Genomic DNA, 26,040 nt, shown 5'->3' on the forward strand with positions numbered 1-26,040 from the left:
ATTACCCTTTCTCAAAGGTAGGGGTAGTTTTAGTCCCATTTTCGAACAAAAATGGTTAGTTAAAATTCCCTTTTCCAAGGAAAAGGGTAGTTTTAGTTCCCTTTCCCAAAGGTAAGCGTAGTTTTAGTACCTTTTCTCAAAGGAAGGAATAGTTTTAGTAGCCTTTTCCAAAGGAAAGGGAAGTTATAGTTCTCTTTCCCAAAGGAAAGGGTAGTTTTAGTACCCTTTCCTAAAGGAAAAGGTAGTTTTAGTACCTTTTCCCAAAGGAAAGGGTAGTTTTAGTACCTTTTCCCATAGGAAAGGATAGTTTTAGTACCCTTTACCAAAGGAAAGGTAAAGGGTACTAAAAGGTTAGTTTTAGAACCCTTTTTTCATAGGAAAGGTTAGTTTTAGTACCCTTAAGCAAAGCAAAGTGTAGTTTTATTACCCATTCCCAAAGAAAAGGCTAGTTTTAGTACCCTTATCCAAAGGAAAGGCTAATTTTTTGTTACCTTTCCCAAAGCAAAGGGTAAATTTAGTACCCTTTCCAAAAGGAAATGGTAGTCTTAGTACTCTCTCCCAAAGGAAAGGGTAGTTTTAGTACCCTTTGCCAAAGGAAAGGATAGTTTTTATACCCTTTCCCAAAGGAATGGTAAGTGTTAGTACCCTTTCCCAAAGGAAAGGGTAGTCTTAGTACTCTCTCCCAAAGGAAGGGGTAGATTTAGTACCCTTTCTAAAATAAAAGGATAGTTTTACTACTCTTTTCCAAAGCAAAGGGTAGTCTCAGTACCCTCTCCCAAAGGAAAGGGTAGTTTTAGTGCCCTTTTTCAAAGCAAAGGGTAGTTTAAGTACTCTTTCACAAAAGTAAGGATAGTTTAAGTACCCTTTCCCAAAGGAAAGGGCAGTTTTAGTTCCCTTTCCCAAAGGAAAGGGTAGTTTTATTTCCCCTTTTCAAAGAAAAGGCTAATTTTAGTACTCTTTCCCAGTTTTAGTTGCCTTTCCCAAAGGTAAGCGTAGTTTTAGTACCTTTTCTCAAAGGAAGGAATAGTTTTAGTACCCTTTTCCAAAGGAAAGGGAAGTTATAGTTCTCTTTCCCAAAGGAAAGGGTAGTTTTAGTACCCTTTCCTAAAGGAAAAGGTAGTTTTAGTGCCTTTTCCCAAAGGAAAGGGTAGTCTTAGTACCTTTTCCCATAGGAATGGATAGTTTTAGTACCCTTTACCAAAGGAAAGTACCCCTTCCCGAAGGAAAGGTTGGTTTTAGAACCCTTTTTTCATGGGAAAGGTTAGTTTAAGTACCCTTAAGCAAAGCAAAGTGTAGTTTTATTACCCTTTCCCAAAGAAAAAGCTAGTTTTAGTACCCTTATCCAAAGGAAAGGCAAATTTTAGTAACCTTTCCCAAAGCAAAGGGTAAATTTAGTACTCTCTCCCAAAGGAAAGGGTAGTCTTAGTATTCTTTCCCAAAAGAAAGGATAGTTTTAGTACCCTTTACTAAAGGAGAGGATACTTTCAGTACCCTTTCCCAAGCCCCCTTTCCGAACAAAAAGGTTAGTTAAAATTCCCTTTCCCAAAGGAAAGGGTAGTTTTAGTTCACTTAGCCAAAGGAAAGGGATTTCTAGTACTCTTTCACAAAAGAAAAGGAGATTTTAGTACTCTTTCCCAAAGGAATGGGTAGTCTAAGTACCCTTTCGAAAAGCAAAGGGTAGTTCTAGTACCCTTTCCCAAAGGAAAACGTAGTTCTAGTACGCTTTCTCAAAGGAAAGAGTAGTTCTAGTTGCCAATCCCAAAGGAGTGGGTAGTATTAGTACCCTTTCCCAAAGGGAAGGACAGGTTTAGTACCCTTTCCCAAAGGAAATGGTAGTCTTAGTGCCCTTTCTCAAAGGAAATGGTAGTCTTAGTACCTTTCCCAAAGGAAAGGATAGTTTAAGTATCCCTAACCAAAGTAAAGGAGACTTTTAGTACCCTTAACCAAAGTAAAGGAGACTTTTAGAACCATTTTCCATAAGAAAGGGTAGTTTTAGTAAATTTTCTCAAAGGAAATGATGGTTTATGTACCCTTTCCCGAAGAAAAGAATGTTTTTAGTCCCCTTTTAGTCCCCTTTTTCATAGGAAAGGTTAGTTTTAGTACCCTTTCCCATAGGAAAGGATTTTTTTAAGTACCCTTTAGCAAAGCAAAGGGTAGTTTTAGTACCCTTTCCCAAAGGAAAAGATAGTTTTAGATCGCTTTCCCAAAGAAAAGTGTAGTTTTAGAACAGTTTCCCAAAGGAAAGTGTAGTTTTAGTACCATTTCCCAAAGGAAAGAGTAGTTTTAGTAGCTTTTCTCAAAGAAAATGGTAGTTTCTGTACCCTTTCCCGAAGGAAAAGATGTTTATAGTACCCCTTTTTTTACCCTTTCCCATAGGAAAGGATAGTTTTAGTACCTTTCCCATAGGAAAGGATAGTTTTAGTAACCTTTAGCAAAGCAAAGGGTAGTTTTAGTACCCTTTCCGAAAGGAAAAGGTAGATTTAGTACGCTTTCCAAAAGAAAAGTGTAGTTTTAGTACCATTTCCCAAATGAAGGGGTAGTTTTAGTACCTTTTCTTAAAGGAAAGTGTAGTTTTAGTATCCTTTCCCATAGGAAATGATATTTTTATTACCTTTGCCTATTAGAAAGTTTAGTTTTAATACCCTTTCCCATAGGAAAGGCTGGTTTTAGTACCCTTTTTCATAGGAAAGGGTAGTTTTAGTACGATTTCCCAAAGGAATTGGTTGTTTTTATGGACTTGTTCCATAAGAAAGGGTAGTTTTTGTATTCTTTCTTTCTTTTCCAAGGAAAAAATTAGTTTTGGTATCCCTTTTCAAATAAAAATCTAGTTATAGTACTCGTTTCCGAAGAAAAATTTGGTTTTGTCATTCTTTTCCAGATAAAAATTTTGTTATAGCATCCGTTTCCAAAGAATATTTTAGTTTTAGTACCTCTTTCCATGGGTTTAATCCGTATGAGTGAAATGTTTCAATTTAGATATATATAAAATAGAGATTTTTTTATTTTAAGAATTTTTTGTACTTTTTTTTAGTATATTCGATGTTTTCTCCAAATTTGTTAAGTCCACGGTTCCTTTTTTATTTTCCAAACTTACCTTCCATGTATAACAATAATTTATATTTATTCTCTTTCTTTCAGATATATTTATCACAATTTGGCTATTTACCCGCCTCAGCACGCAATCCCGCCAATGGTGGTCTTTTGGATGCCAGCACATGGATCAAAGCAGTACAAGATTTTCAAAGTTTTGCCGGTCTAAATGTCACCGGTGAATTGGATGACGAGACTATGCAGCTAATGTCAAAGCCACGATGTGGCGTGCGTGACAAAGTGGGCTATGGCACCGATAGTCGTTCGAAACGTTATGCCCTGCAAGGTAGCCGCTGGCGTGTTAAGGCTTTGACCTATAAAATCTCCAAATATCCTAAGCGATTGAAGCGCTCCGATGTTGATACTGAAGTGGCCAAGGCTTTTAGTGTATGGAGTGAATTTACGGATTTGACCTTTACTGCTAAAGCGTCGGGACCAGTTCATATTGAAATTAAGTAAGTCGGGATTAACATTTTAAACTAAAAAACAGGATTTAAATGAAATTGTCTTTTTTTTAGATTTGTTGAGAGTGAACATGGTGATGGCGATGCTTTCGATGGCGTAGGCGGTACTTTGGCTCATGCCTTCTTCCCCGTTTTTGGCGGTGATGCCCATTTCGATGATGCTGAGTTATGGACTGTCAACAGCCCTCGAGGCACCAATCTCTTCCAAGTAGCAGCTCATGAATTTGGCCACTCACTAGGTTTGTCCCACTCCGATGTGCGTTCAGCGCTTATGGCTCCCTTCTATCGTGGCTATGAACCTGTCTTCAAATTGGACACCGATGATGTTTTGGCCATTCAGGCTTTGTATGGCAAAAAGTCCACACAATCCGGCAATGGTTTGAATCCCACCAGCGGCGGCGCCTCACCACGTACTACAACTCGACCTGCCTTTGCACCACCTAGAGCACCTCGTGATGATATGATTTGCAAGGATCCCAAGATTGATGCCCTATTCAATTCGGCTGAGGGTCAGACATATGCCCTGAAGGGTAACAAATACTACCGACTGACAGAGAACTCAGTGGCTGAGGGTTATCCCAAATTGATTTCAGAAGGATGGCCAGGATTACCCGGTTTGTATTAGAAAGACAAGTTTTGGGGGAACTATTTTTTTTGAATAATTTCTTTGTTTTTGTTTATATTTTCTTAGGCGATATCGATGCCGCTTTTACTTATAAAAATGGCAAGACCTACTTCTTCAAGGGTACCAAATATTGGCGCTACAATGGCCGTCAAATGGATGGTGACTATCCTAAGGAGATTAGTGAAGGCTTCACCGGCATACCCGATCATCTGGATGCTGCCATGGTATGGGGAGGAAATGGCAAAATCTATTTCTACAAGGGCAGCAAATTCTGGCGTTTCGATCCTTTGAAACGACCTCCAGTGAAGTCTAGCTATCCTAAACCCATTTCAAATTGGGAAGGCTTACCAAATAGCATAGATGCGGCGCTGCAGTACACAAATGGTTATACGTACTTCTTCAAGGGTGATAAGTACTATCGATTTAACGATAGAACATTCGCAGTAAGTAGACAAAGCATTAAATATAAGACATTAAAACTTGCAAATTAAATGTAAAAATTATTTAAAAAAAAAATTAACGTGGTAAAAGCGTGCTAAGTTCCACCGGGCCGAATCTTGGCCCCCCCACCATGGATTTTGCTAAAAATGTACCTCAGTTTGTTGTTGTTGTTGTACCCACATTTGCATATGGAGGTGGCTATTATAGGCTGTCAAGCCTATTTCGGTCTACACGACCGATCGCCGCAGTAACACGGTTGCCATTGGCTATTTTAAAGCGCCAATATCTCACCTTGTCCTATCCAGCATCATAGGCACTCAGTATTTAAACAAGAGCCGGTGTCCTCCGGCCTCTCACTGAAACTTTCCATTTGATAGCGCCGATTTTCCGCGACTGCAGTTGCAGCTACTGCGTAAGGAGCATTCCACTGATATCTACCAGCTAAGCTTCTCGTGATAACGAAAAACACCACACAGATTGGAGCTCAAAGTTCCAGACTGTGCGATGCCCGTGTGTTGTACACTGAGGCTGCAGCCCTTGCCGATAAAGGACTTCATCGAGTCAATCCGGTACGTACACCCGGCTGCCATGGGATTATAGCCGAAATAATCAAATCGGCTACTGATTGAGCTTTCTATAGTGAATTTTTAAGGGGCCTATAACAATTTATGTATCTAACGGGTAGAATTCCTTGAGAGTATAGGAGGACACAAGTGCCAAGTGGATAGATATCCACCGACCAGAAGCCTGAAGGTAGATCTACATGATCTAGAGCGCGAGGTTCAGCGCTACAAGAGAGAACCTCTAAATCAAGCGGCATATCAAGCAAGTCTAGACAACATTCATGTAGACACGGTAGCAGATGCGGTAAATGGCTACCGGGTGAATTTAGTCCTTGGAGAAGGACCGCCTTCCATTGCACCTGAAGAAACTGACCTCCCCCGGCAAACCAGAGTAGATCTGGTTCAATAATGTTCCGACAGATGCAGCCGCCTCAACTCCTACAGAGCAAGGATTGTTGCCGATGTGCAAGATGTATGTCCCAATTGTAACCAGGGACCACTCGATACACGTCACCTGTTTAACTCCCCAGCCAGACACACTCATTTGAGTCTCAGACCCAGGTCATGAGACTCAACAGAATCAACAAACAAAAGTAAGACGAAAATTGAGGCTTCTAGGGGCTTAAGACTGATTTAAACTGATTCGGAGCATACTTGTCACAGATGTTTAAAGTCGCAATAGAAGTCCTTGTGTCCAAATGCAGCCAAATCGAATGAAAATTTAAGCTTCTAGAGGTTCAAGAAGTCAAAAAACGGGAAGCAACTTATACGGGGGCTATATCAGAAATCAAAACCGGGGATCAGTTTATATTTGGGCTATATCAGGCTTAGACTTTTTCAGAGCATACTTGTAATAGATTTTGGAAGTCATTACAGAAGTCTTTGTGCCAAGTTTCAGCCAAGTCGGATGAATATTGAGGCTTCTAGGGGCTCAACAAGTCAAAACCGGAGATCGGTTTATATGGAGGCTATATCAAGTTTTTAACCGATTCAGAGCATACTTGGCACAGATGTTGAAAGTCATTATAGAAGTTCTTGTGTCAAGTTTCAGCCAAATCGGATGCCAATTGTTACTTGCAGAGGCTGAAGAAGCCCAAACCGGGGATCGGTTTAAGTCAGTTTTTAGACCGATTCGGAGCATACCTGACACAAATGTTAAAAGTCATAACAAAAGTCTTTGTGTCAAATTTCCCGTTTTTATTTATTATCCGATTTCGTTGAAATTTGAAGCATTGACTTATCTTAGGCTTGTCGTCATCCATGTCCTTTATGGTTCAGATCGGTTTATATTTGGATATGGCTGACAAAAAGACCAATATTTTGTTCTTCAAAGTTGAACAGTGACTTATGTTTATTGGACCACTCAATGTCCGTGCCAAATATGGGTGCATAAGTTATCCAATATTCACCGGATTGTGACGTAAGTGGGTTTCCATATAAACCCAAGGTGGTGGCTATCCAAAGTTCGGCCCGGCCAAACTTAATGCCTTTTTACTTGTTTTTCCTGATTTGGTAGATATTTGGTATGTAGTTATAGCAGAACCCATGGTGGTGGGTTCCCAGGATTCAGCTCGGCCGAACTTAGAACTGTTTTTACTGGTATTTTTATACCCTCCACCATAAGATGGGGGGTATACTAATTTAGTCATTCTGTTTGTAACTACTCGAAATATTCGTTTGAGACCCCATAAAGTATATATATTCTTGATCGTCGCGACATTTTATGTCGATCTAGCCATGTCCGTCCGTCTGTCTGTCGAAAGCACGCCAACTTCCGAAGGAGTAAAGCTAGCCGCTTGAAATTTTGCACAAATACTTCTTATTAGTGTAGGTCGGTTGGTATTGTAAATGGGCCATATCGGTCCATGTTTTGATATAGCTGCCATATAAACCGATCTTGGGTCTTGACTTCTTGAGCCTCTAGAGTGCGCAATTCTTATCCGATTGGAATGAAATTTTGCACGACGTGTTTTGCTATGATATCCAACAACTGTGCCAAGTATAGTTCAAATCGGTCCATAACCTGATGTAGCTGCCATATAAACCGATCTTGGGTCTTGACTTCTTGAGCCTCTAGCGTGCGCAATTCTTATCCGATCAGAATGAAATTTTGCACGACGTGTTTTGTTATGATATCCAACCAAGTAGGGTTAAAATCGGTCCACAACCTGATATAGCTGCCATATAAATCGATCTTGGGTCTTGACTTCTTGAGCCTCTAGAGTGCGCAATTCTTATCCGATTGAAATGAAATTTTGCACGACGTGGTATTATATCCAACAACTGTGCCAAGTATGGTTCAAATCGGTCCATAACCTCATATAGCTGCCATATAAACCGATCTTGGGTCTTGACTTCTTGAGCCTCTAGAGTGCGCAATTCTTATCCGATTGGAATGGAATTTCGCACGACGTGTTTTGTTATGATACCCAACAACTGTGCCAAGTATGGTTTAAATCGGTCCATAACATGATATAGCTGCCATATAAACCGATCTTGGGTCTTGACTTCTTGAGCCTCTAGAGGGCACAATTCTTATCCGATTTGAATGAATTTTTGCACGAAGTATTTCGTTATGATATCCAACAACTGTGCCTAGTATGGTTGAAATCGGTCCATAACCTGATATAGCTGTCATATAAACAGATCTGGGGATTTGACTTCTTGAGCTTTCTAGAGGGCGCAATTCCTATCCGATTTGGCTGAAATTTTGCATGACGTATTTTATTTTTACTTTCAACAACTGTGTCAAATAAGGTTCAAATCGGTTCATAACCTGATATAGCTGCCATATAAACCGATCTGGGATGTTGACTTCTTAAACCCTAGAGGTCGCAATTATTATCCGATATGGCTGAAATTTTGTACGACGGATCCTCTCATGACCATCAACAAACGTGTTTATTATGGTCTGAATCGGTCTATAGCCCGATGCAGATCCCATATAAATCGTTCTCTCTATTTTACTTCGTGAGCCCCAATGGGCGCAATTCTTATGCGAATTGGCTGAAATTTTACACGGGTCTCCAACATATAATTTAATTGTGGTCCGAACCGGACCATATCTTGATATCGTTTCAATAGCAGAGCAACTCTTTTCTTATATCCTTTTTTGCCTAAGAAGAGATGCCGGAAAAAGGACTCGACAAATGCGATCCATGGTGGAGGGTATATAAGACTCGGCCAGGTCGAACTTAGCACGCTTTTACTTGTTTACTCGTATTATGATTTCCCTAAAACTTTTCTTCTTCTCTTCTAGGTTGATGCTGCAGATCCACCATTCCCCCGCCCCTCTGGCCATTGGTGGTTTGGCTGTAAAAATACGCCCTCAACAACAGGTAATATTGTGGATAACTCAGGGGAATCTGAATTGCCTTCATCCTTCCTAGATTATGATAACAATGGTGATTCAGTATTCGATGCAGGTGAGTGGAACCGACCCAGGACAAAATTATAAAAAAAACAAACCAAATCAAATCTTACTACAAAATCCCAATAGAATTTAGTTTCCTACATTAAGAATAAGCAAAAAATTCCTTTTCGAACAAAACAAACTTAATATCAAAACTATGTTTGGCAAACACAATACCCAACGTTTAAAACATGCAAAAAAAAAAAAAACGAAAGCTTAACTCAAATATGTGATCTCCTTATGGAAAATAAAGGCAAAAGGAAAGAAATGCTTTATGGTAATTGTTAAAAATTACTTCAAAATGCTTTAAACAAAAAACAAAACGCAAAAATGAAAAGAAATTAACAAATAGCAATAATAAATATTGTTAAGAAAAATAGAGAGAGAGTGAAGAAGTATGGTATGTTAAATTAAGTTTTATAAGTATTAAAACCTAAACCAACAACAACAACAAAAACATTTAGCCAAACCATGCCATACATACATTTAAAAAACAAAAGCATAACGAACATATATTTTTTGTATATATAGTTATCGATAATATATTAGATATAACAACTAATGTTGAATAAACAAAACATAAAAATTAAAAAAAAAAAAAAAAATCAAAGTGTTTTTGGCGCTAATGCATATTTTAACTTTTTTAACCCCTTTTGTATAGAAATCGAAACATTAATACATGTATGAGTATGATTAAAAAATATTGCCGTAAATGAATGTCTAATGTCGTTTTTGTATCTCTTCTTTCTGTTTCCTTTGTTAACTACTTTCTTGTTTTTTTTTTTTTTCATTTCTTACTGGATGAATTTAACTTATTCCTTCATTGTTTTCTCTCTCTGTATTCTCATGATGTTCTTTAGCATTTACCATTTTGTCGTAGCTTTTCAATTTAGGAATGCTTTTTTTGTTTGTTTTGCTAGGCAAAAAATTATATACTCGTAGTCCATAAAAAGTTAAAGAATCTAAAATATATTGCTCATGTTAATCAATGTTGAAGATTCGTTATTAGAGTAAACTAATATTTCACTTCACTTTTTGTATAGCAATTCACTGTAAACAAGGATTTTGGTTTCTACGCATTATCAGTATTGATTTTTATACCCTCCACCATAAGATGGGGGGTATACTAATTTCGTCATTCTGATTGTAACTACTCGAAATATTCATCTGAGACCCCATAAAGTATATATATTCTTCATCGTCGTGAAATTTTATGTCGATCTAGCCATGTCCGTCCGTCTGTCCGCCCGTCCGTCGGTCCGTCCGTCTGTCTGTCGAAAGCACGCTAACTTCCGAAGAAGTAAAGCTAGCCGCTTGAATTTTTGCACAAACACTTCTTATTAGTGTAGGTCGGTTGGTATTGTAAATGGGCCATATCGGTCAATGTTTTGATATAGCTGCCATATAGACCGATCATGGGTCTTGACTTCTTGAGCCTCTAGAGGGCGCAATTCTTATCCAATTTGAATGAATTTTGGCACGTAGTATTTTGTTATGATACCCAACATCTGTGCCAAGTATGGTTCAAATCGGTCAATAACCTGATATAGCTGCCATATAAACCGATCTTGGGTCTTGACTTCTTGAGCCTCTAGAGTGCGCAATTCTTATCCAATTTGAATGAATTTTGGCACGTAGTATTTTGTTATGATATCCAACAACTGTGCCAAATATGGTTCAAATCGGTCCATAACCTGATATAGCTGTCATACACACCGATCTGGGGTTTTGACTTCTTGAGCCTCTAGAGTGCGCAATTCTTATCCGATTGTAATGAAATTTTGCACGACGTGTTTTGTTACGATATCCAACAACTGTGCCAAATATGGTTCAAATCGGTTCATAACCTAATATAGCTGCCATATAAACCGATCTGGGATCTTGACTTCTAGAGCCTCTAGAGGGCGCAATTCTTATCCAATTTGAATGAATTTTGGCACGTAGTATTTTGTTATGATATCCAACAACTGTGCCAAATATGGTTCAAATCGGTTCATAACCTAATATAGCTGCCATATAAACCGATCTTGGGTCTTGACTTCTTGAGCCTCTAGAGGGCGCAATTTCTATCCAATTTGAATGAATTTTGGCACGTAGTATTTTGTTATGATATCCAACAACTGTGCCAAATATGGTTCAAATCGGTTCATAACCTAATATAGCTGCCATATAAACCGATCTGGGATCTTGACATCTTGAGCCTCTAGAGGGCGCAATTCTTATCCAATTTGAATGAATTTTGCCACGTAGTATTTTGTTATGATATCCAACAACTGTGCCAAATATGGTTCAAATCGGTTCATAACCTAATATAGCTGCCATATAAACCGATCTGGGATCTTGACTTCTTGAGCCTCTAGAGATCGCAATTACTATCCGATTTGCCTGAAATTTTGTACGACGGATTCTCTCATGACCATTAACATACCTGTTTATTATGGTCGGAATCGGTATGTAGCTCGATACAGCTCCCATATAAATCGATCTCTCTATTTTACTTCTCGAGCCCACAAAGAGCGCAATTCTTATTCGAATTGGCTGACATTTTACACAGGTCTCCAACATATAATTTAATTGTGGTCCAAACCGGAACATATCTTGATATCGCTCTAATAGCAGAGCAAATGTTTTCTTATATCGTCTTTTTGCCTAAGAAGAGATGCCGGGTAAAGAACTCGACAAATGCGAGCCATGGTGGAGGGTATATAAGATTCGTCCCGGCCGAACTTAGCACGCTTTTACTTGTTATACCCACCACCGACGGATGGAGGTATATTCATTTTGTCATTCCGTTTGCAACACATCGAAATCTCCATTTCCGACCCTATAAAGTATATGTATTTCGGATCGTATATATATTCTAGATCAGCGTTAAAATCTAAAACGATCTAGCCATGTCCGTCCGTCTCTCCGTCTGTCTATTGAAATCACGATACAGTCTTTAAAAATAAAGATATTGAGCTAAAACTTTGCACAGATTCTTTTTTTGTGCATAAGTAGGTTAAGTTCGAAGATAAGCTATATCGGACTATGTCTTGATAAATTAGAGAGGTTCTCAAAGAAATGAGAACCTAAAGTGGAACTCCTTCTAACTGCTAGTGTGGGACACACTCACAGAAGGTGTTCTATAGTCAATTTTTCCTCGCTTCCAGCTTCTGCAAAAGTCGTTGCTGGCAACCTTCAGTCTGTCAGCATGTTTTCCTATTAGACAGTGACCTCTCATGACGGACACAATGATTGAGACGTCTATTCTAGCCCATGACAGCAAAGCAGTAGACCACTTCAAGTCTAGATAAGGCCACATAGTTTTGGAATGCTCACAGCCCCCTCTAAATCAGACAGGGTCTCAAAGAAATGATAACCTAATGTCGAACTCCTTCTGACTGCTAGTGCGGGACACAAACACAGAAGGTGTTCTGTAGTCTCTTCTTCCTCGTTGTCCCTACAGCTTCTGCAAAAGTCGTAGACCTGCCAAAAAGCAGTAGACCTCTTCAAGTCTAGATGAGGCCACATAGTTTTGAAATGCTCACAGCCGCCTCTTTGTGATCATCTATCATTCGTTGCCCTTCGGGCCTGGTCCTGAAAACTTAGCTTACATGTCGCTAGAGACATACCCACATATTGCAGTGTACCTGGAGTGTGTAAGGTAGTTCCTAGTCTCGCAAGCTCGTCTGCTTTTTTAGGGTCTTAGGCCCATAAATGGCGCACTTATTCTCCGATATCGCCAAAATTTGGGTTAGTGAGATGTGTTAGGCCCTTCGACATTGTTCTTCAATTTGGCCCAGATCGGTCCAAATTTGGATATAGCTGCCATATAGACCGATCTCTCGATTTAAGGTTTTGGGCTCATAAAAGGCACATTTATTGCCCGATGTCGCCGAAATTTGGGACAGTGAGTTAAATTAATCCCCTCGACATCCTTCTTCAATTTGTTCTAGATCGGTCCAGATTTGCATATAGCTGCCATATAGACCGATCTCTCGATTTAAGGTTTTGGGCCCATAAAAGGCACATTTATTGCCCGATGTCGCCGAAATTTGGGACAACTAGTCTTGTTAGGGTCTACGATATCCCTCTTCAATTTGTTCTAGATCGGTCCAGATTTGAATATAGCTGTCATATAGACCGATCTCTCGATTTAAGGTTTTGGTCTCATAAAAGGCACATTTATTGCCCGATGTCGCCGAAATTTGGGACAGTGAGTTAAATTAATCCCCTCGACATCCTTCTTCAATTTGTTCTAGATCGGTCCAGATTTGAATATAGCTGTCATATAGACCGATCTCCCGATTTAAGGTTTTGGGCCCATAAAAGGCTCATTTATTGTCAGATTTCACTGAAAATTGACACAGTGACTTATGTTAGGCTTTTCGACATCCGTGTCGTATATGCTTTAAATCGGTTTATTTTTAGATAAAGCTACTAAACAGACCAATATTTTGTTATACACAATTGAACATTGTCTTGTACTTATTAGTATTTGGTCCAAATCGGAACATATTTCGACCATCACAGTCAGCTCGGTATTCACTTCACGCGTATTTGTAGTGAACAATGTGGCTAAAGATTTGATGGCAGATACATGGCCTGGGCTATTTAAATCCACGGCAAATGTGTGCGGTGATGGCATTCAAAGCAGTTGTTGTGCTGTGCAGTCTTCGAAATCCATGTTGATGCTCGGCGAATGAAAATTCTCCTACGAGGCTCGTGAGGAGTAATGCCTCAAGTGTCTTTGCTGCTGGTGAGAGAAGAAAGATCGGTCCGTACGACTCCCCGGGTCCTTTCCAGGCTTCAATGGCGGGATCACTCTGCCCATTTTCCAGACATCGGGTAGTATAAGAGTGTTCAAAGACAGGTTGAGGACAGTAGTAAGGTACTCAACTCTAGGTAAATCCAGTTTCTTCAGCAACAGTGTAGAGATTCTGTCGTGGACCAACTCTTTGAATGACATTCGCAACTTCGCCCACGGTAAATTGTGATGGCTGTTCATCGGCTTGGAGACCACGCACACGGCGAATGGCTCTCCTCCTTGTCCTGTCACTCTCGGGATGCACAATACATTGACGGTTGAACAACCTGGCCCATCTCTTCGGCTCAGTCACGGCTACGTCGGCAAAAGTGACTGAGCTCCTGTTATCCCGTCTACCGGGGTTCGAAAGTGACTTAACAGTAGACCACAGCTTGCATAAACCGGTGCCTGAGTTACATTGCTCCAAGTGTTCCAGGCACAAATTCTGCTATGTTCATTTACTTGCCTGTTTATTTCCAGATTCAGCTTGCTGATTCTGGGTTTAGTGGGGTCCGTACAACGAATCTCATCGCGCTAGTCTGCGAGTACCACCGCCTGTGCCAGGAAATTGGGCCTCACTTGGGGTATTCGACCGGCTGGTATAGAGCGAACGGCTGCTAGACCCATTGACAAGTATACCGATGAGCTAAGAATCACTTCCTGATTCGAATTAGCTATGTCCGTCAATCTATCTGTCTGTCCATGTATTCTTTGTAATCAAAGTACAGGTCGCATTTGTTGTCCGAATTTTGCATAAAATTTTCCTCAAGTCACTTTTTATACGCACTACCCCATAGGATGAGGGGTATACTAATTTCGTCATTCCGTTTATAACACCTTGAAATATGCGCCCGAGACCCCATAAAGTGTATATATTCTAGAACGTCATGCCATTTTAAGTCGATCTAGCCATGTCCGTCCGTCCGTCTGTCGAAAGCACGCTAAATTTTGAAGGAGTAAAGCTAGCCGCTTGAAATTTTGCAATCGTTCCATGTTCTGATATAGCTGCCATATAAACCGATCTTGGGATTTAACTTCTTGAACATCTAGAGGGCGCAATTCGTATCGGATTTGGCAGAAATTTTGCACACATCATTTTGGCATGACTTCCATGTATGGTCTTAATCAGTCCATAACCTGATATAGCCGCCATATGAATCAATCTCCCGATTAGACTTCATGAGCTGGTGGAAGGCGCAATTCTTATCCGATTTGGCTGAAATTTCGCGCATATCGTTTTGCTGTGACTTCCAACAACTGTGCTAAGTATGGTCTTAATCAGTCCATATCCTGATACAGCTGCCATATAAACCGATCTCTCAATTTGACTTTCTGAGCCTCTTGAGGGCGCAATTATTCAATTTCCCTGAAATTTTCGAGGTGATATTTTTCCATGACATGCACCGCAAGGCAAGTACGGTCCATAGCGGTCCATATCCGTCAATAACTTCATATAGCTCATATATATTGGTAAAAGTAATTCAATCAAATTTATGAATCACTTTAATTAGTCAACTTTAATTAGTCAACGTTAAATGTACGTCACTTTTACAAATAATATGAATCATACTTTTCATAATGACGCACTGTGGGAGAAAATCGAAAAAAGTAGTAAATAATATGCCGTGTAAGAACGGGTAGAGATATCTCTTTGAAATTTGAAATGATTAGAGCTGAGGTGTTAACGAGATCGTGTACAAAATTTCGCCAAATTGTCCGGGCAGCCAAATTTTCATTTATGGTCGGATTTGCGTACAAAACTATTTTCGAACATTAAACATAATCAAATCAAATGTTATGCTCCCTGAAACGCTTTCAAAGTTGAGAGTTGGTTAAATTATTTCGTCAGATGCGTGCGTGCATTTGTTGTGTAACTAACACCATACTATTGGGTTGCCCAAAAAGTAATTGCGGATTTTTCATATAGTTGGCGTTGACAAATTTTTTCACAGCTTGTGACTCTGTAATTGCATTATTTCTTCTGTCAATTATCAGCTGTTATTTTTAGCTTGCTTTAGAAAAAAATTGTAAAAAAAGTATAATTGATTAATTTGAGTATAGTTAAAGTTTATTAAAAATGCATTTACTTTCTTTTAAAAAATCCGCAATTACTTTTTGGGCAACCCAATACAAACCAAGATATTTTTTTTTTTGACATGAACTCATAAGTTCTCATAAGGGCTAGAAGCATTGCGTTTTTTGCTGATATGCTTCACCATATAAAATGACGTATGACTAATATTTTTTAAACAAAGAATGTATACGCCACCTATGTTAAAAATTAATATTAATCATACGCAACATAGTAATGGACGAATGTTTAATAGATAAGAAAACATAATTTTCAAGCAATTTTCTTTGACCTTTTATTGGGCAAAAAAATAGATTATTACAAAAGTTTCATGAAGATCAAACCTGCTTTTTTAGCGATTTCCGCAATTAAAAATGATAATAGGTTTTGCTAAAGCTTTGAATAGGTTTGAGCTTCACCATAGCGTATGACTTATATTGTTTACACATAGCATGTATACGCCACCTATGTTAAAATGTAATATTAATCATACGCAACATAGCAATGGACAAATGTTCAATAGATAAAAAAACATAATTTTCAAGCAATTTTATTTAATTTCTTTAACTTTTTATTAGACAAAAAAAATAGGGTTTGACAAAAGTTTCATGAAGATCAAATGAGCTTTTTTTGTAGTGATTTCTGCATTATTAAAATGATAATAGGTTTTGGTAAAGCTTTGAATAGGTTTTAGCGATCATATAAACATACATGTAAGGTTAAGTATGGTAATTGGTAAGTAAAACAAGTGTTGGAGAAAATGGTGTTAAGCTTATAACTCATATGGCCAATGAGCCAGGGTATTAATTCATAAAACTAAACCAAACAAATGTCATATATATAACAAAGCATATTTTATATAAATATCAATCAACAAAAAAATCATAAATATTCATAATAATTATGGGAGCACCTAAAATCACATGATACGAAAAAATCTCATGGGAATCACCACAAACAATAACCAATATAATCTTGATGGAGTGTATGAAATAAAACCTAACAATAACAATTAATAAATATAATACATAATCTAGCATACCATGTAAATTCCTATAAAGCTTTTAAAGAAGAACAACTAAAGTAAAACAACAATAAAGGAAAACATATTTTTCTAGTTATAAATTTACTAATCAAAAGCAATTTTTCATAAGAGTTCTTAAAAAAAAAATTCAAAAAAAATTCTCTTAATGAAAGGAACATTTTATGTAAAAATTAAAAACAAAAATTTAGAATTATTTTAAAATCTAGCTTCTCCTTTAACTAGTATTAAAACAACTTCCACCCAAAATCAATGAAATGAAAAAGATTTGAGTTTTGGGTCAGCTGGTCGGTTTCACTAATCTGAATTGGATAAGCTTTACCATTTACTATATATCGAAATACATAGATAAGGCCTGAATTTCTTTGATGTTACTAACATGTAGTTACTAAAGTTGGTTTCTAACATTTCATATTTTCTAAGCTAATGTTTTAACAAAATATTTTAACAACATATTTTTTTTTGATTTTTTATTTGTTTTTGGTTTGCCATATATAGTTAAGCATTATTTCTTCAAGGTTTTCTATAGTTTCCATTAACCTGAAATTTTGGATTTTTCACTTTTTTCTAATTTTTCTTTATTTTTTTTTAATTATCATACATTATAGTTTAGTTTTAATACACTTTTTATTTTTAGTTTAATTTCCTTATATTTAAAATAATTCCCCCCACCACTTTTTTTTAGATATTTTTTGTTGTAATTTTTACACTAAACCTGAACCTGTAGTATGCGTAATTTTTTTCTTTATTTTTTAATTATTATGAAATTCCCCAAAATATGCATTTTTTTGGTTTTTTCACTATCGCCCCTAGTTACACCCTATGGTTGATGTATGTTTATCTCTTCTAGTAGATCTCCAAAACCACCATCCCACCTACGTTTGTTGTTGTTTTTTTTTATGTTGAGTAAACAACAGCAAAAAACCTTCACTATTTACTTTCACTTTGCCTGTTTGTTGTTGTGACCTACCACATTCTTTACACTACACTACATTCAACAAAACATTCGACATGCATATTTTCTTGGCTATAATAATAAACTTGAAAAAATTTTTTCTACGATTAAAAAAGAACAACTTTGCATGGTTTGCAATAGAATTGGCTCATTACAAAAAGAATTTTTGATTGTAAAACTTTAAGAAAAAGAAGAAAAAACAAAATTTGCATGTTTTTATACTCCTTAGAATTAAATGTTATAGTTTTATCAAAAAAAAAAAAAAAATTGCACGTCTTACTCATTTTTGGCATGCATATGTTTACATTTAAATCTTATTCTGGGATAATTAAAAATAAGTCCAGATTTTAATGTCATCATTATGGAAACTTATGTAAGCTTTATAAAAAAAAAATTAAAAATTATCAATATCGGGACTTTGATAAATGTTACTAACCCCTATTTTGGACCTTCCATATAAATTAAAAAATTTATCATGGTTTTAACATTATTGTATTAGTGGTCCTCACCTAAACGAGAGATTTGTTTGCCATATAAAATTTGTATACCCTACACCACTACTGTGGTACAGGGTATTATAATTTAGTGAATTTGTTTGTAACACCCAAAAGAAAGAGAGGTAGACCCATTGATAAGTATACCAATAGACTCAGAATCACTTTCTGATTCGATTTAGCTATGTCCCTCTGTCTATCTGTCCGTCCGTCTGTCCATACCAATTTGTGTACAAAGTACAGGTCGCAGTTTTCATCCGATCGTCTTCAAATTTGGTACAGGCATGTTTTTCGGCCTAGAGGCGAAGCCTATTGAAATTGGCAAAAAATCGGTTCAATTCTGGATATAGCCCCCATATATATGTTCGTCTGATTTTAAAAAAGATTCTTAAAAGATTCTCTCGAAATTTGGCAGGAAGAATTTTTTTGTACCCACCACCGTAGGATAGGGGGTATATTCATTTAGTAATTCCGTTTGCAACACATCGAAATATCAATTTCCGACCCTACAAAATATATATTGGGTTGCCCAAAAAGTAATTGCGGATTTTTCATATAGTCGGCGTTGACAAATTTTTTCACAGCTTGTGACTCTGTATTGCATTCTTTCTTCTGTCAGTTATCAGCTGTTGCTTTTAGCTTGCTTTAGAAAAACAAGTGTAAAAAAAGTATATTTGATTAAAGTTCATTCTAAGTTTTAATAAAAATGAATTTACTTTCTTTTAAAATATCCGCAATTACTTTTTGGGCAACCCAATATATTTCGGATCGTCGTAAAATTCTAAGACGATTTAACGATGTCCGTGTGTTTGTCCGTCCGTCTGTTGTAATCACTCTCGAGACTTCAAAAATTGAGATCTTGAGCTGAAATTTGACATAGATACGGATTTTTGATTCACGCTGGTTAAGTTCTTGAACGGGCCAAATCGGACCATATTTGAATATAGCTGCTATATAGACCGATTTTCCGATAAAGGGTACAATGCCCATGAAAACTTTAATTTTCATCCGATTTCGCTGAAATTTTAAACAGTGAGTATTTTAAAGCTTCCCGACAACTAGTTGAGATCGGACTATATTTAGATATAGCTACCATGTAGACCGATCTCCCGATAGAGGGTCTGAAGTCCATAAAAAGCTGTATTTATTACCCGATTTCTCTGAAAGTTGCAACAGTGGGTTATTTTAAGCCTCCCGAACTCTGACGTAAATATGGTTCAGATCGGACTATATTTAGATATAGCTGCCATATAGACCGATCTCCCGATAATGGGTCTGAATGCCGTAAAAGCTTTATTTTTTAACTGATTTCGCTAAAATGTTGGCCTCCTAATACCCGACCTAAATATGGTTCAGATCGGACTATATTTAGATATAGCTGCCCGATATTAGACCGATCTGCCGATAAGGGGTCTGAAGCCAATAAAAGCTTTATTTTTTATCCGATTTCGTTAAAATTTGGAATAGTGCGCAGTTTAAGGCCTCCCAACATCCGACCTAAATATGGTGCAGACCGGACTATATTTAGATATAGCTGTCATATAGACCGATCTGTCGATAATGGGTCTGAAGGCCATACAAGTTTTATTTTTTAACTGATTTCGCTAAAATTTGAAACAGTGAGTTATTTTTAGCCTCCTAATACCCGAACTAAATATGGTCCTTATCGGACTATATTTAGATATAGCTGCCATATAGACCGATCTGACGATAAGGGGTCTGAAGCCAATTAAAGCTTTATTTATTACCCGATTTCGCTGAAATTTGAGACAGTAAGTTTTTCTAAGTCTCACGATATCCGAGCTTAATATGGTTCACCAATATTTTGTTCTACAAAATTGAATAGTGACATATATATTAAACCACTCAATGTCTGTGCCGAATTTGGGTGCTTAAGTTATCCAATTTTCACCGGATTGTGACGAAATGGACTTTACATATATATCCGAGGTGGTGGGTATCCAAAGTTCAGCCTGGTCGAACTTTAATGGCGTTTTACTTGCTACGACTCTCGACACTACTGGTGAATTTCATGGGAATCGGTTCAGATTTAGATATAGCTCTCATATATATATATATCGCCCGATTTTAACTTGTAGAGTCACAGCAAGCGCATTTATTGACCCATCTTGCCAAAATTTTGCACAACGCTTTCCTCGACGACTACCACAATATACATAGAGTTTGCTCTAAATCGGTTCAGATTTAGATATAACTCTAATATATATGTCCATCCGATTTGCAGTAATATTGCAATCAAATGGTCTTTTGTTAACCGATTTGCTCGAAATTTGGCTGGAGGGATCGGTTCAGATTTGGATATAGCTGTCATATATGTATATCGACAGATTTTCACCCCAAGAGCCACTGCATGCGCATTGTTTGACCAATCTTGCCAAAATTTGGCACAACACTTTCCTCGACGACTAGCACATTATCTGAGAGGTTTGCTCGAAATCGGTTCAGTATTAGATATAGCTCCCATGTATATGTGCGTCAGATTTTGGGTAATTTGCCATAATGTTGTCATTTGCCAACCGTATTTTTACAGTTTGAACATATTTGCATCAAAATTGGTTAAGAATTGGATATAGGTCCCACATTGTACTTATAGAGTAGGTGTAGAGTATTATATAGTCGGCACCGCCCGACTTTTGCCCTTTCTTACTGGGTTTTCCACAAATAAAGGCACGATAGTTTATTGGGGTGTGTATTAGATCTTCTTTTTCGAGGTTAATTTTTAGTATTTAGAGCGCACAACAAACCGATTGCTGACATAGGTGTAAGTATGGAGTCATATTTTCTATGATCTAACTTAAAATGAAGGCATCTCCTTAAAAATAGCTCTTACATGGAAAAAAGTACTTTTTAAAAGCAAAATTTAATTTTCATAATGCTTGCTGTTCCCTCAGAACAACACTAGACTAGACAGTTTGGTTGCTGGTACAAAAGGCCTTCGTAATTCAGTGTGTGTTTTCCTATTTTCAGTATTGTGGCAATAATGTTGTCGTATATATCCACTCATTACTTGTATGTGTAAGGATGTTTGTATTTTGCAAAAAAAAGCCCCTTTTGTAATGTTATACAACTCTTATACGACACTTATAATACTCTTATACAGCTTAAAATGTTTTCAAGTTTTTTTGTAGAATGATCTAGTGTACATCTGAATATTTGGAGCACATTATGTATCTTATACCACTCTTATACTACATCAAGTTTAAACGAAATGGAAATTTTCGATTTTTGAAATGCGTTTATCTTCAAATCTACGAAAGATAACCTACTTATATTATTCAACCACCCACTTTTATATTCATGATATATATCGATCAGATATCCTCCATATTTTTGCAAACGCAAGGATGTTCTTTAGAACTACGATATAGACGGATATTTTGCACCCATACGATGAAAGAAGATAAAAGATTTTGGTGCTTAACCTGGTGTATAATCTTGTAATCGGCTAGAGGTATACGCCAAAATTAAATTCGGAAAAATGCGATGTTTAGGAAAATTTTAAATGTTGTAGGTTAAGATCTTAAACGTACTCATTACTCACTCTCAAGTGAACCTAATTTCACCCATTTCAAATGGATACATCATCTTTTTGTTAAAACGTCCGCAAAACCCCATTTAGGTCAAACACCTTATAAACTGCAGCACCACCGTACCAGTTTCTATCACGTGAAGAAACTACTTCATCATTATGGCAAACAAATCTAAGCAACTATCTGGAATTTGCAATATTATCTTCTCAATTCATGTAGTCACGTTTTCTTTTGGTCTTTAGTTGGCATATGCAGCATTCTGGTATTTATTTATTGCATGTTTTGTTTGAAAAATGTATTTAAACAAAAAAAAAAGAAGAAAATTACAAATGTTATCACTAAGCATTATTATTTTTATTTTCTTTATTAAAATGCATATTTGCAGGCGTACGTAAACGTGGATAAATATACTGTCACACAAAACTCGAATCACATATAAAAACAAAGAACAAGTATTTATAAAATAAAAGAAAAACTAAATTTACTATTTAACAAAACACATGACACAACATTTCAAACACAACCAACAAACAAACAAAACACTAAACAAACCTTATTTATTAGTAAAAATGTTGACAAACCTAGACTGACAGATTGTGTTTTTTTTTTGTAGAAAATGCTTCGTAATTCAGTGTGTTTGTTTTCCTATTCTCAGTATTGTGGCATCAATGTTGTTTTATATGCTGTATTCATTTCTTTCATATACATGGATGTGTGTGAGTTTGTTTTTTGCAAAAGAAAGTGGTATTTTGATTGTTGTACAACTCTTATACTAGTCTTATACAGTTCTTAAATGATTCCAAATTTCTTTGTAGAATGATCTAGTGCACATGTTTATATTTGGTCTTATACCACTCTTATACTACACAAAATATTTATTAAATCGAAAATGTCGACTACTGAAATGCATTTATCATCAAATCTCCTTAAGTTAAAATACTTACATGAAGCAACCACCTGCTTCCAAAAATTCGGTATTTTTATTGTTGTACAACTTGTATGCAACTATTATGCGTTTCTTCTACTACTCTTATAGAGCTTGACATATTTTCGAATTTCTTTATAGAATGATCTTTTGCACATCTTTATATTTGGAACAAGTTGTGTGTTTTATACCACTGTTATACTACATCAAATTTAAACAAAATCGAAAATATTGTGTAATGAAAGGCGTTTGTCTTCAAATCTCCTTAAGATAAACTACTTACATAATGCAACCACCTGCTTCAAAAAATTCGGTATTTTTATTGTTGTGCAACTCTTATGCGTCTCTTCTACTACACTTCTACAGCTTGACATGTTTTCAAACTTCTTAGTAGAATGATCTAGTGTACATTTCTATAGCTGGAACTTGTTGTGTGTCTTATACCACTCTTATACTACACAAAATTTAACCATATCGAAAATTTTGACTAATTGAAATGCGTTTATCTTCAAATCTCTTTAAGATAAAATATGTAAGATGCAACCACCTACTTAAAAAAAATTCTGTATTTTTATTGTTGTGCAACTCTTATACAACTCTTATACTTCTCTTATACTACACTTAGACAGCTTGAAATGTTTTGAAATGTCTTTGAAGAATCATCTAGTATACATCGTTATATTTGGAACATATTGTGTGTCTTATACAACTCTTATACTACACAAAATTTTAACAAAATCGAAAATTTCGAGTATTGAAATGCATTTATCTTAAAAACTCCTTAAGATAACCTACTTACATGATTCAACCACCCACTTTTCAACTTATACTTTTTTGACTTTTTTCAAATTCCCTAAATTGTTTTATAGCGCTCACGAAACCCTCAAATCCCTTAACAATAATGATATAATTAAAAAAAAATTTAAGACCTACACAAAATTGATATATATTTCAAAAAATCATAAATAATGTTTTCATAAGCACCCTACTCGAAAAATATTTTCGAAAGTTTTAATATAAACTGTTCCAAATCCCAATTTCTGTGTAGTTGGTTATACACTCTAAAAACTTGTTCCCTTGTCCTCGTATTTTTTTCACCATGTATTATGTATTATGTGCACTTTTCTCCATTTTCTTATCTCCAGTTCAAACTCGGTTCTATTGTGCATTGCTTCAACTTTGAATTTTCATCATATGATTTATTAAAAGTAATGTTCTTATTTTCTTTTTATTTTCAATTATTTAAAAAAAAAAACGACTACAACCACTTTTACGACATTTGTTACAACGAAAACATTACAATAAACATACGAAACTAAAAACAACTAAACAAATTAACCCTTACCAAAAAAAATAATCAAACAACTATACACCAAAACTAGATAAAGAAGTCACTAAAGATGTAAATAATGAACGACGATTTGTTCCGGGCTGGATGTGGAACATAGCCCGTTCCTGGTTCTAATAGCAGCCTACTTGCAGCGCCCCTCACTCGCTCCGCCTAACAGGTCGCTAAAAGATTCCAAATCCAAGGTTTAACTTCGTTGAACTCTTTCGAAAATGAAAAACTGCTGAAAAACGTGATATCAATGTTTTGTGTAAATAGTTATAACAAAAAAACCAAACCACCATCAAATCTTGCTGTTCACGCCAAGATACTAAAAAGGAGAAAAAACACTGAAACCAAATTTATGCGCCCCTATTCATCTTCTCGATATTCATCAAGCCTGTACTCACAGTCCTTTGTGTCCCCTGTCGTGTCGTTTGCCATGATAACTAAGCCCGCTTGCTTTAGAACTTTCTTGCTGAGCTGGCAAACTTCTTTAGCGATTTTTATTTGAATTTGATTTGAAAGCTGCTGCCAAGGTCACCTACAAAATATGCCAAAAATTCTTTGCCATTTAAATGTAACAAAAACTAAAATAGCCAAATAACCATGTTCGCAACAATAGAGAACTTCAACTGGCCCATAGATCAGCCATTCAACGTACTAGACCAACAACAACAACAACCAAACACATTAAAAAAAAAAGTATGTTTTAATTTGTTTTGTTTATAATTTTGCAAGTTTTTTTGCCAAGTTCGGTTTAGTGTAAAAATGTATTTTAAGATTTTTTATATATTTTATTGTTAACAAAAAATTTTATTTTAATTTATTAAAAAAATTACTAAAAGGGACTGTTTATCATTTTTATCATTTGTAAATTTTTCCATTGCCAAATTGTATAAAACTATTTTAAATTATTAATTTTAACATATCTAACTAATTCCTATCTTTTTGGTTTATGAAATTTTGCATGATTTTTGTTAACAAAAATCATTTGCTGCTTTGTATAGAAACAAAACCTTTAAAGTGTTAATTTATACCTCTAACCCTGTTAACAACATTTTCTTCAACATGTTGTGAAACCACTGGAACGTATGTTTGATGTAGTTTCAATAACATTTATCATACGCTCTGAGTAACTGCCATTAAAATTAAGTATACGCAATGAGGTCAAGTTAATGTAAACAACGCCAACAGAGCAATAGCGCAAATATTTTACTTAAAATGAAGTGAAATCCAATTCATATTGAAATGGAAGTTCCTGCCAAAAGTAGTCATTTGTCCTTTTTATAAAAGGATTAAAGAGAACATAGTCCCGAAGGAAATATGAAAGAGAACATATTTACAAACCATTACCTAGAAAAGGAAACCAGACAACTATACGTACCACATCAAGTCCATTTTATCCATACTTACGAAAGGACTCCTGAAGGCAACATTTGTTGGCTGTTGAGAAGTTTGAGACTTTACAATATCTCCAATTGCTGTGATTCTGTCCAAATGCAGCAAAGATGTCGCTGGAGAATATTTGTACATGCCGCACTTTCAGTCGAAACCTTGAAAAATGTCACATATTTGCAAACGTCTCCTCTTCCTCCGATATCTCCTGTCACTATGTCGACGCTTATTATTTTGTCTGTCAAGCCAATGGAAAAAATATCAAGCACCTTGATTATTGGCGATAACTCTTTATAGGTCGTTTTCCATATGTCCGTCTTTTGGGTAATTGCAGTTATGGCCAAATACCGGAAACGCTTAAAGGACTCCGGAGCATATTCTCATAATAGGTTTACCATTTTCAGCTTCTGAACGATTTTGTTCATTGTCGCTTTAGTATTTAGAAACAAAGCTTTGTCTGCCGATATCTCCAAATGGCGTTATTTTTGTCTGAGCGGCCGCTGAAGAATATTTCTGACGCCGTGCTTTGCAACGATACCTCAAGATCTTGAATATTTGCTGATATTCCCAGACGTCGCTCTCTTTGTCTTCTGTTTGCATATCTCATGGCTTTGGAACATTGCCGATATGTACACACACCATTTGTTTCCCTGTATAGCTTATAGCGTATGTTCAGTACATGCAAACTACGCATTTACTGTATGCCAAGACACTGGAAAACATTTCTAATGCCATAGAGCTCTCCAAACAGTGCATTATTTAGATTGTCCAGCCTTTTAATTGTAGGTAATATATTCAGTAGCAGCTATTGTATTTCCACCGTCAGCCTTCTGAAGAATTGCCGATATTGCCAGACTCAAGAAACTCCTAAAAGACCCTGAATGATATCTTTT

General features: G+C 36.4%; 1 protein-coding gene across 6 annotated transcripts in view; it reads left to right on the plus strand.

The window, feature by feature from the left end:
* Positions 1-26,040, plus strand: part of LOC106082756 (matrix metalloproteinase-14) — a 202,704-nt gene that overhangs the window by 173,537 nt on the left and 3,127 nt on the right. For 2 of the 6 annotated variants that reach the window (XM_059369314.1, XM_059369313.1), the window contains exons 3-6: positions 3,139-3,545; positions 3,609-4,168; positions 4,246-4,622; positions 8,443-8,608. In XM_059369314.1, the coding sequence (XP_059225297.1) occupies positions 3,139-3,545; positions 3,609-4,168; positions 4,246-4,622; positions 8,443-8,608 (1,510 nt within the window). Of the gene's footprint in view, positions 1-3,138; positions 3,546-3,608; positions 4,169-4,245; positions 4,623-8,442; positions 9,161-21,882; positions 24,088-26,040 lie in introns of those variants that run through there. The other 4 variants (XM_059369318.1, XM_059369319.1, XM_059369315.1 and 1 more) reach the window with 4 other exon arrangements.

Source organism: Stomoxys calcitrans, chromosome 5 (genome assembly GCF_963082655.1).
Source record: "Stomoxys calcitrans chromosome 5, idStoCalc2.1, whole genome shotgun sequence".
Classification (NCBI taxonomy): domain Eukaryota; kingdom Metazoa; phylum Arthropoda; class Insecta; order Diptera; family Muscidae; genus Stomoxys; species Stomoxys calcitrans.